At 41.5% G+C, this 12,610-nt stretch overlaps 1 protein-coding gene across 2 annotated transcripts in view; it reads left to right on the forward strand.

Annotated features, from left to right (window-relative positions):
• Positions 1-1,306: 1,306 nt before the first annotated feature.
• The window catches only part of pdzrn3b (PDZ domain containing RING finger 3b), a gene marked incomplete at both ends in the record, with an annotated part of 125,814 nt that continues 114,510 nt past the window's right edge, over positions 1,307-12,610 (forward strand). The window contains 3 exons of one of the 2 annotated variants that reach the window (XM_084167157.1): positions 1,307-2,020; positions 5,398-5,484; positions 7,667-7,774. In XM_084167157.1, the coding sequence (XP_084023283.1) occupies positions 1,307-2,020; positions 5,398-5,484; positions 7,667-7,774 (909 nt within the window). The remainder of the gene's footprint in view (positions 2,021-5,397; positions 5,485-7,666; positions 7,775-12,610) is intronic. The other variant, XM_084167158.1, reaches the window with a different exon arrangement.

A 12,610-nucleotide genomic window follows, 5' to 3' on the forward strand; every position in this document is an offset into this window, starting at 1 on the left:
CCTGGCATGACGTTTTGATAACCATGTAAATCTATCTTGGACAAGGTGACATTTATCAATATATTCGTCTGTATTTACCCCGCCAAAATGAAATGCTAATTAGCTGCTAATGTGGCTATCATAAAGAACTACAAATGCCATGATGATCTGGACGAGACTGATGAATCAAGGCAAAGGTAAGAATCTCTGGATGAACTATTTAAAATTAGCTAAATGTAGTAATGAATAAATTGGCTACATTTCTTTAAATGGACAATATTGTGCAAGTTTCAAATGTACACAATACCTGTTAACAAAGGTGTCAGCTAGAGATAACGTGCAGGAGCTTGCAGGGATTTGTAGTTTTGCATGATGTCTACTTTGATGCTAATTAGCATTTTCGAATCTGAGAGTAAATAGAGCCGAATATATTGATAAAAGTCACCTCATCTGAGGGAGATTTACATGCTTATCAAAACGTCACGCCAGGATAAGCTTACACGAAATACAGCCCTTATTTTAGGTGTTTCTAAAATCCCCTATGGGAAAAATGAATGGTGGAAAAACGATTGGAACCTTTTCCCTGTTTGACCGCTAGGTTTTATGGGTATTATGACACCTCCACTGTGGGGCTCCACTCGGCCTCGATATAAGAGAACTGAGTTGAACATTCCTCAGCTAGTGATCACACAGCCTTTTTTTATATAGCTCATACCATGAAGTGTCAGTCACAACTAGTCAGGTAACACGTATAGCCATAGCTCTTTTTAACAATGGCACACAGACACTAACATGGTTTGACAAAATGAGAAGACATCCTCAGAGCACCATCCCTTCCTCCTACACACATTGTTACAAAGTACAATATCTGTTTGTGGCATTTGCAAATACAATGGAGATACATTTGTAATCTAAAACAATAATTCTAGGGTCCACAATTAATTGGAGTCTTTTGCATAACATTTTCAGTTAGTAAGTAGAACTACTATTAGCTACAATCTGCCCACACTTGTAGCCAGCCTACCTGTCTTTGTAACTTGTAAATCACATTCAAAAAGCGTAAAGAATGCCCTCTTTTCGATTGATGAATTATCACAGTAATCGTCAGATGATTGCGTTGCACTCTGGTGCGCGGCTCTTACGGCAGTTACGGTAGAGAATTCCTCCACTTTTTTTTTTTTTTTTTTTGTTCGAGTAAGTCTCGGTCAATTAGTTTAGACAGTAAGGAAGCTTGAAGTCAGTACTCCTCCAATGAAAAGCTAAAACACCCACTACTCCTACTTCGATTTGTGGGAATCCCGGCGGAATTTTGGATTTATTTAAAAACATGGGATTTGAGTTGGATCGGTTTAAAGGGGCTGTGGACCCAGATTTTAAATGTAATTTGTGTAATAAAGTTCTAGAAGACCCGCTCACTACTCCGTGTGGTCACGTCTTCTGCGCTGGCTGTGTGCTGCCTTGGGTTGTCCAGCAAAGCAGCTGCCCCGTCAAATGTCAAAGGATCTCCACGAAAGAGCTAAACCACGTTCTCCCTCTGAAAAACCTGATTATGAAGCTGGACATAAAGTGTGACAATCATGCCAGAGGCTGTGAAAAAGTGGTAAAGCTGCAACATCTGACAGAGCACACCGAGATGTGCGATTACTCGCCGGCCAAATGCAGGAATAAAGGATGCAACGAGGTGCTCAATCTGAAGGACATGGATGCCCATATGCGCGAATCGTGTGATTGCAGACCGGTCGGGATATGCGAAAATGGATGTGGATTGATGCTCACCCACAAAGAGCAAAAACTAGACACCCATTGCTGTTTGAAAGCCTTGAAAGCACATAATAGTGCATTGCACGTGAAGGTGGTCAGTTTGGACAAAGAGTTCAAGAAGCAATCTTTGAAATCGAGCAAAAGAGAGAAATCACTTCTTGCTCAACTCTCTGCTGTGCATAATGAGCTACAAATGACAGCACTGAAGTATCAGAAGAAATTCACTGAATACAGTGCAAGGATCGACTCGCTGACTAAGACCCTTGCTCCCCCGTGCAAGGTAAGTTAGTTTCAAATTACAGAACGTGTGGCTATGGAATTTCTAATGCTGTTAGTTACTTTGTGATTGGCCATGGTTCGATTGTGTGTTACTTTGTATCTCTTCTGCGCGCGTACTGTCATTCTTTTCACATCTGGACTTCGAGCGCTACTTTGTTCCATGTTCCGTTACTTATCAGAGTTTGTATTATTAATCAATGGAAAACTTTAGAGGTCCGATGTCTACAAGCCCTTGACCAGACAGACTTGGAGTCTCCTGTGGTCAAACACGGTTTCATTAGTCTACTATTTCATGGCGTTTAATGTGATTTCCAACGACTAAGTACTTGTAGGGGCCAAGTAATGGTCAGAAGTGTTAATTCTCCTCAGCTTGCCATACGTGTATGTCTGTCAGCTGCACTTACAGCCAGCTGGCAGTCTGGGGGAGGGGCAAATATTTACTATTGTTCTGTACACACCGAGACTCAGGTCACAATTACCTCCGCGAACCTCTTCAGGGTTGTTTGGGACTTTCTGTCTGCAGATGTTGCAAGAGACTGTCCTATTGTAATAACAGCATAATAAAAATGATGTTGAGATAATAATTATAATAATAATTTAATTGATTTCGATTGACTAGTATTGTATTTTGTCATTAATCCATTAAAACATAAATTAATATGTGATAGGCTGTATTAATTATTAAATATATATCACATATTTATAGTCGGTGCTTGGTTTTTGCCATGTTCTATAGCCAACTCAACACACTGGATAAAAATGGATACAGGCCTCTCTTCTGGTCAGCTAGGGAGTGGTTGAAATGTTTATGATGTTGTGTAAGTCCACATTAACCCATAGTGGAAGAGCAGGCAATGTAAGGTACAGTAGTACAAGGCTACAAGCATTCTGAATTTAAGGTAACAGAGAGACATGTTAGTAGTGGGACATGTTTTGTCCCTTACCTAGTGTTATTGTGTTTTCTCCCCATGTTTTTACACTCTTTCAAAATGTGTGCTGCACCTCACTACCACACTATTACTAGATACCACTATCAGCTATTATGACTAACATGTTTTTTTCAGCCTGGTAGCAGAAAGAGTAAACACTTTCAACACAGATTCAGGTTACTTATTTAGTTTATCTATTCAACCCTCTGAAATGACTGCACTGTACAAACTCAGTTAAAGAGGATGAACAAAGAAAGTTGTGCTCCTCCTTGAAGCTCTAATCCCAGGAAACATCTCCAAAGGTATAATTTCTCAAATTATCCATGAAAGAAAAAGAGGAAGCCAGAAAAAAATCATAATGTGGATGATGTGGTTAGATTAAAGGATTTTTCTCTTCAGATTTCTTCTTCAGATTCAGTTAAGCACTATGGACAGGATTGCTTGGTGGAGAACTTCAGTGCACATGTGGCAGTATCAAATGGAAAGACACAAGTGGAATTAACTGTTGCAGGCGGGCAATTTGGTGACTGTCGCTGCATTGCAAATCTTAGAGAGCCAGCGTCTATGTTTCTTCTGGGGCTAGTTCAGGTCATGTGTTATCAGATCCTGTGAAATGTATGACTTATTTCAGATTCAGGGTGACATATTTGCTCCCCAAGCCACTGCCAAATATCAGTGGTGACAGTGACGGGTAACCTCCTTTGACTGCTGGGTTTGGAGCACGGAATCTCAGCCACTTTTTTTTTAAGAACAGTAAAACATGGCATAGCCCAGGTTTCCAGTATTGCTATTCGCTTGGCTTCTGATGTACAGAATTTAACAGAATAAGTAGACTGGCTAAGAATGACTGAGCTGGATATGGGAATGTGGTCTTTCTCCTTGGTCCTGTCGTAAATAAGGCTACATACTGTAGGTTAGGTGACTGAGAAGCAAGATCAACACTGTCTGCGATGATTGGCGTCTGTTTGCGGGATTAGTACCTTTCTGGCATGACATGCTTACCCAACTGGTTTTAGAAGTCCTCAGTCCTCCTTACACATTGTCTTGGTTACTCAGCTCGGACAGATCTAGGATATCCTTACAACATCTAAAAGGTAGGGGCAATTTGTATTTATTTAACTAGGCAAGTCAGTTAAGAACAAATTCTTTTTTACAATGATGGCCAACACCAGCCAAACCTGGACGACGCTGGACATTTCACATTCTTAAAATAAAGTGGTGATCCTAACTGACCTAAGACAGGGAATTATTACTAGGATTAAATGTCAGGAATTGTGAAAAACTGAGTTTAAATGTATTTGGCTTGGGTGTATGTAAACCTCCGACTTCAACTGTATGTCAAAGAAAAACCAGTGATTGCAAAGTTAATCAAACCATACAACTCTATGCACAAGGACTACTTTTAACAATTTCCACAGAACATTTTCAAAAAACACATGAACTTGAAGAACAGTGCAGGTGCAAAGTTTGGTAACAGAATGACGGTTTGTGCTGTTTGAACCGTCATTCTGTTACCAAACTTTGCATCCGCACTGTTCTTGAAGTAAATGTGTTTTTAGAAAATGTTGTGTCTCAGTGTCACTCTGTTACTGTGAAATTGTCCATATGCCATTATCCATTTAGTAAATAGCCAATAGTTGTATTTAAATGTGGAACTCTGTTCACATGCATCTACACAACTTGGTCCAGCAGCAGTGCACATTCTTCCATGGCATACACTCTGTACCCTATCCTGTAGCCTATATGGTAGCCAGACTCAGTGATGACACTGTACATACTGTTAATATTTGCTTTTATATTTAGTCCCTGTATGCTATGGCATACTCCATACTGGGATGACAGCTGACATGATGTTCCCAGTCCCACCCCCTGACTGTCCCTCTAAAAAGGTGGAAAGCTGACTGCACTGGTTTCCCAGCGTTCCACTTGTCATCCCTTCATTGACAGAGAAGTCTACTGGTGTATTAATACACATAGCAAACGTCTTCTGGAGCGAGAGAAGGAAAAGGCATTAACCCTTACTTGAACCAGTCACTTAACAGCTCTTTCTCAGAGAGCTAGCTAAGCCACAGCGAATCATGTTGTAGATCCACACCAGTGATGTACTAAAATGTGAGAACAGGTGACTCTTTACCCCCTGCTACCAGCCATGTTGGTTACGGTGATACTTTTTACATATCCATTTACGGTGTATGGAGTAGCCTTGGTTTCTACCCTTTTTACCTCAGGCTATTTCTAAACCTAAAAATACTCCATTGACTTCATAGGTTTGTTCAGTCCTTTCTACTGTGTCGTTCAGAGTTATTTTTGTGTCGTTTTGAAGTGAAAATAAGCTCCAGTTCTCTATCGCTCAGGGAGGTGGTGTCATTGATTTGTTCAATCATTTATGTTATTCAGTGATATTTGTTAATTCACTTCCTGTCCTCTTTCTGTCTGTGTCTGTCCACAGGGTGGGGAGACCAAAAACGTCACAGCCATCCTTCATCGGGAGGGCGGTTCTCTGGGCTTCAACATTGTGGGAGGAAGACCATGTGCGGTAGGTTACAAGTGGAATCTCTGCTGTTACTGTTTTATCTCGTTGATGGTCAGCCAAATGTCATATGGGAAATCAGGAATGGAGGCACATACTTGAACCACGATAAATTATAATTTGGTGTTTTACCCCTTTACTGACATAGACAAAGCTTAGACAGTAATACACTGTGCAAGTTTCTCTCTTAAGCCTATGTGGATGGACCGCATCAGACAAGTTTTTAGTGTGTTAGTATATTGGTTGGGTTTGCGGATTTGGTTTTTCAGATAAAAACTATAATTACTTTATATGAGGGTTAAATGAAGGATTATGACTGTGCCTACAGTTTTTTTGTCTTTAATTGAGGGGACTGTGATGACATGGTAAACACAGACCAGGTGTGAAATGGGTCCTCTGCCCTGGGCTCATAACCCTTTACGACCTCTGTATTTGCTGTCTCACAGACAATCATTAATGATTCCATGGAGTCCTCTGATAAGAGTGCCATTGTTGAAAATATCACTGCTGAACTGGGATCCAAGCGCATATTCACAAAGATTCTTAGAGTAGGAGTGCTGATATAGGATCAGTTTCGCCTTTCTAGATGATAATGAATAGAATTATATGGACAGGATGGACCTGATCCAAGATCGGCACTCCTACTCCGAGATACTTAAAAAATTCAGGCTCAGAGCTCAGTTAGAACTGGGTCTCCCATACATGGAGCATCTCTCTCTCTCTCTCTCTCTCTCTCTGTACAAAACGGGTGCCATTGAAATGGTGTTCGCAGTATATGTTTCACTGGGAAGAATGTGTGCCAAAGGGTTCCACTCAGGGTTGTTTTTCTGGGTTTCATTACAATAGCTATAGTGACGCACTTTGCTGTAGCGACGTGGATTATTACAGAAAAACATTTTACAGCAGGAAACTATAAAAAGGACCAAACATCCGAAGCATATTTTTTTTCTTAATTCCATGGTCTTGTAGATTTGTATCCTTTCCCGTTCCCTTGACAGAACTATACATCAAGCTCAACCCAAGGACAGTCCAGAGGATACAGTCAACTTTTGCTCGCAGTGTTTTTAAGGCACCGGATGAATTCATAAAGAGGTCACCAAATCCTCCACAAGAAACTATTGATTTGAATGGAAATAACAAAAAGAGGCCCTGCAGCTTTTGACACATGGCATTTTCATCCTTGACTGGGGTTGATGCGATGGGGAGGCCGGGTTGTGTTGGGCGCCAGGCTAACTATGATTAAGGGCTGGCCTTTGTAGACAATGGAGGGTCTAAGTGCTGGGGATGCATGGCAAAGCATCAGGCCTCTCACACTGCCCTGTTGTGACATTCCCTTGCCACTCCGGGCCATTTTTTGGGGCATCGTGTTGGTTTCACAGTAAACACTGCACTGTGATGAGCTTGGAAAAAAGAGGAAACAGACCTGAAATAATTCATTACAGCATTCACAGCTTGACTTCTGAGGTTTCTTTAAGTATTCCATTAAAATTTAGCACAGTATCTCACGACTTGGCAGAGGCGCGGGTTGGTTTGATGTGGTTTTAAGAGAGAGCTGAGAGGGATGTTGGCAGTGGCTTTGTTAAGCCAATCATAGCTTTTACAGCTCAGGGGTCACAGCCTCACTGATGGACGCAGAGTGTATCCATCCAACACATCCATTCAACATTTAGCCCCTCTAAGGGGCTGGGTCGCAGTCACACTCTCCAGCCCTGGGAAACATGTAAACTGGCAGGCCATTTTGGCACTGGGGCTGTGTGGAGAATAACATTAGGCCCTGTGTAATGTGCACCTGCAACCACTAGCGAGTCACTGCAGGATGTTGAGCCCTGCGGTTAATCGCTGGGTTAACCAGGCTACGTTGATGACTGCAGTTGTGTTCATATGTGACTGCAGGGTGTCTCTGACCCTGATTGGTGAGAATGGGTAATGGGAAAACCATTTAGAATTGTCTGCATAATATCCTCAGGACTTTTGGAAGTGGGTTAGGCAGTTTTAGCAAGAGACTTGTTTAATAGTTGAAAGATATTATTTTTGCTGAAGAATTTGAAGTCAATTATCATGAATTGTAGTTTCATATTTTTTTATGTAGTCATCTTCAAATGTTACAATTATTTCTTATCCAATTTGATCAATGTGTAATCTGAGATGATCAGATATTGGGTCATTAACGTGATAATTTCTCCCACAGGACGACCATGATGGCACTTCGAATGAAGGGATCTTTGTATCTAAGATCGTTGAGAATGGACCAGCAGACAAGGAGGGAGGCCTTCAGATCCACGACAGAATAATGGAGGTATGTGACCTTCTGTAGCGTTTCATGTGAAGGCCAATTTAGTATGCGGCCCTTTAGCTGTATCTTGAGCCTTGGTATTCACATACACACGTTGTAATGTTAGCACCAGAGAACCAGATACTGTACAACACCCTAGCCCTCAACAGTAACCACTTCAAGCAGCAGTAACAAGTGGCTGAAATCCTGCTGTTCGTTCAGATTTATCATAAGCTCCCTTGACAATAGACAGATTGAGCCACCAAAACCGACAGCAATATACTTGGCGCCTAGTGACTTAAGACCATGGGGCCTCCAAGTGGCCTAGTCGCCTGGTCTGTAAGGAGAGATTAGTTCACGTGCCGTGTGAATGTGTGACTTACTGGGAGAAGGGCTGTGTGAGGGGGTTACCAGGGGGAATCGGTGTATTGGTTTATATGAGAAGATACCTCTGTATAGGATCCTGTTAAACTCAGTTAATAGCCATTCATCTTGAATCAATTTCAAATAAAGCAAATTTAAAGGTGCAATATGCAGAAATCGCTCCGCCATTTCCTGGTTGCTAAAATTCGAATAGTTTGCCTATTTTCAGTTTATGTGACAAAACAAGCAATTGGGTCCAATGTGTATAGAATAATTGTACCGTCTAAACCGCTGTGAAATATATTTTCAATATTCCAAAATATTGTATTTTCAGCTGTTTGAACCGAAAGTTAAGTTGCAACAACGAAACTTAAGAATGGGAAGCATAGAAATTGCACATATAGAACAGATGTACCGTTTCTTAGACTTGCTTTCAATGTGAATTTGGTCAGGTCGTCCAAAAGTTATATATTGCGGCTTTATAGACGACATTGGACCCACATTGGTGTTTTTGTCTCTGTACTGTCTTTGATTTAGTGGGGGAGAACATTAAGAGAATGAGGACATTGAGGACGAAGCTAGGGACCCTATTCAATGACGCCTTTTCAAGATGAGTGGGGAGACTAAACAAAAAAAGAACCAAATGAAAAGCATAGTTGCTTTATCCCTGTGGTGCTTTTCATTTGATATGGAATCTGATATCAGAGGTGGTTTACATTTCACAGCAGCCATCTTTGTTACAGCTATGCCGAAACAAAGTACCTTGTCATATACGGATTGTTCCTTGGTTGTAGAGAGCTGTGTAATTGAGTCAGTTCAGTTGTGTTTCCTACCTGGGGTGATGGAAGTCTCAGTGGGACCTAGTGATTCATTGAGGGGGGGAAATGAATACCAAGAACCCACCGGCAGTTCCGTGTACTGTACTCCCAACCCTGTGTGGCTAAACCAACAGTAGCCTCATCCTGCTCCGCTCGCTATGTGGGACGCCGTGCACAGCTGGAGCGTGCATTTTTAAACCTACCCCACCGGAACCCTCCCAGTACTGCCTCGCCTCTCCCACATCTCTTCTGTTTCTTTCTTTAGTGCTGCTCAAATGACTCCAGCTTTTCTCTACTTTGAGGTTGGACGTACCGTGATGCAGTTCAAATGGTTGGTTGTGGATGTGGCACATTTTATTACGTTCCTGGCGTATTGATATGTAGGCTATGTGAAAGTTGAAGACTGTATTCGTCCAAGTCCACATCATTATATTTTTGTGGATCACAGTCATGGTGTGTAGCGTAATGGTTGTATTATGCCCCTTTTTGCTCAGATTCTCAATAAAGGACTGCGTGACCTGACAGCCATCAGGACATGGGTGTCACACATCATGATTTAATTGTCCCTATCCTCTTTACAGTTGGGCCTGCGCAGGTGTGTGAGATGCAACAACTTCAGTGTTTACTCATCACCCCCAACCCATTTCTATTGCCTTTGGAAATTAAAGCTCTTTTTTTCAATGAACACCATATGAAAGTAAAAGCAGATCATGTGAATCACCACTCGTTTCATGCGCCACAAAAAAGTTCCAGTGCCTTGCCCAGCTGCGGGGATCAGCTGGCGTATATGGAGGCATTTACATAACATGTGGAACTAAGACAGAATAACAAGTTCACCTGAGGAGGCAAAAGCACTGGGCTCACTTCTTTCATACTTACTAACTAGTGATGGGGGGAAGAAAAGTTGATACAGTTACATATTGGGATATTATATTTGATATGTATTGATGTATTGTTTTGACAATATCGCTATACCTGCACCAAAACTCGAGTATTTTTCCTTCAAAGCTTGTTCTCCATCTTCTTTTTAAACTTGGAGCCAATTTGTTTTCAGCACTTTTATTTCCATGACTGATCAAAACTAGTTTTCTTATGACTCTTGTCCCTCTGCAGCTGACATATGGTGAGCAATATGTTTGGAACATCGAATCGCAATAAAATCACAGTATCGAATCACAATCCATATAGAATTGTGAGAATCGCAATACATATCGTATCGGCACCAAAGTATCATGATAATACCGTATCGTGATGTCCCTGGCAATTCCCAGCCCTACTACTAACACACATAGTGTGGTGTTCTGTCTTCCCCTTGTGAAGGTGTTAGTTCCAGTAAGTATATATGGATGTAACATGTCCATGATGATCCAGGATTGTTCCTCGTTAACAGACTCTTAGTGGAGGAGTGTGATCATGGCAGATGTCCCTCCTCTGCAGCGCTGCTAACACTTCAGCCTGGGATGAATCAGCTCATGAATGCCTCCTTGTTCAGCACAGATATTTTCTTATAACTTGGAGCTGTGTTTGCTTTCGCTCACGCTCCGCAAGCTGAAAATCTCAGCACTCTGGTCCAGAGTGAACGTGTTTGCCTGGGAAAATATAATACATAGGTTTAATTCAATTAAACTCATGGGGCTGGGTATAGGCAAACAGAGCTGTGTAATGTACCTTATCTCGAAAGGGGACTTAGTTTAGCTAATATTTTTACATTTGCTTTGAAATGAGATAGCTGTGTTGAAGCTAGAAATTGTATTCTAGCATGTTTTCCTTTTGTTTTTTTGATAGCTAGGTAACTGTAAAAATGATAATATCTATCTGCATGCACATTTCATCTAGCCCCATTCTCTCAGGCATTGATACATTCTTCACATTGACAAACCACACATTTGCTTTGTGTGTATGGCACAACACTGACTCAAACATTGTTAGTGCTTATAAAATGAAAAGAAAATGTGTGCTTTGCTGTTTCTGTCTCCAAGAAATGTCTCAGGGTATTTACTCACGCCTCAAATCGTATGCTGAATCTTAGCATCTTTGTTTGAATGACTAAACCAATGTCACAATCCTAAAATGACTGTGCCTGATCTCTCAGGGAATGGAGTTGTTTTTGTAGGCATCCAAGTGCAAGAAGGGGAAGAGAAGGAGGTTGTAAATATCACCTTGTAAATCCTCTGCAAACACTCTCAGGTCATGGAGTGCGAACAACAACAACTACTTTAAAATAAACTGACATTGAGGAGATGCCAGTTCTAGTCATGGGAGGACATGTTATTGCCAGCAGAAATTTGTCCAACTTAAAGTTAAACTACGCATTATGATGTTGCCACGAACAGCACCAGAGATATTGATATGAGCGAGATGCAACACTTCGCTCTCACACAGTCACACAGAGTATCTGCGCATGTGCACGGGTTCGCTTCACGCTGTTACAGCGTGGTAGCCACAGGACCAAAACAGCATAGAAGTTGAGCCCTGCGCTTCAACGCTCTTAGTTGTTGCAGAAATTGACCCACTATGCTGTTTACTTTCTGCATCTACGTCATATCGCTAAGTCTACCTTTAATTGTGGCAGCAATGTAAGCTTTAGTCAAGAATTCACCCTGGGCTGATGGTGTCATGCTAAAGCCTGTCTCAGGTATGTCAGAATAAAAGTGTCCAGTTTAGTGTTGTCGTTGTTTTTACTTGCTTGGTGACTCTCCCTCCCTGTTTCGTCTGTAGCATTTGAAGTGAAGTCTCAAGCCAAGGTTCTGATGGATAGAGCTTAGCAGGAACAAAACGACAACTTTGTGCCGCATCTCTTGTAAATGTCCATTCTATGTGTCATCAACTGTGTTTTATTTAGCTCACTGTCATATGGTACTGATTTAATGAAAGAGCTTAAGTTTTTCTTCTCCAGAAATGAATGGGATTTTCTACTTCATGCATAATGTAGTTATTGTTGTTAGAAGAGTGACTTCACAGTTTGGCTCCACGGTCGTGCATTGACTAGCCACCCTGAATAGAACCAAAATATTGTTTCTACACAACACAAACATACCTAGCATAACATATGACATAATATTAATTCACTGGAAATTACTTGTGTTTTTCTAATCTGCTAGGAAGTGCATTGGGAGAAAATGGCTCTGTTTACAACCGTATGTTGTCTGATATGCTGTGTACTGCAGTAACACTATTTTGAAATGTGTATCATAAGTTAGTTGAAATATGTTTGTTAACTGCTGTGACTGACAATTTTAAAGACATCAATGTAACATTTTGCTTTGGCTGCCTACTGACTGCCATTTTGAACCCCCACAAAATCCCATATCAGGATTGGTTGAAGGATGGGATACTATTCATCTTGTCAATTATGTGACCTGGTCCGGAGAGAAGGAGGAGGAGGTGACATCCTCATCCAAGGTCTGGAATTCTGCGAACCACTCCAGAGCAGTCCCTCCTTATCTCCCTGTGACCGCTGAGCTGTGAGGTTACCCACAGTGCACCACTTAACACCCCATACCTCCCCCAAGTTATTTTAGTGAAGACTCACCAGCCAGACCCTCCTGGTGCTAAATGACAGCCTGGCTGCCTTCCTGGCCAGGAGTTGTGAATGGTGGCTGATAGAAATGTGAAGTGAGTTGAGTGGAGGGGGGACCAAAGCGTGCATGTTGATGAGGCCTAATTGTGTTTGAAGTCT

The sequence above is a fragment of the Coregonus lavaretus genome, assembly GCF_964263955.1.
Source record: "Coregonus lavaretus genome assembly, chromosome: 8".
NCBI lineage: Eukaryota > Metazoa > Chordata > Actinopteri > Salmoniformes > Salmonidae > Coregonus > Coregonus lavaretus.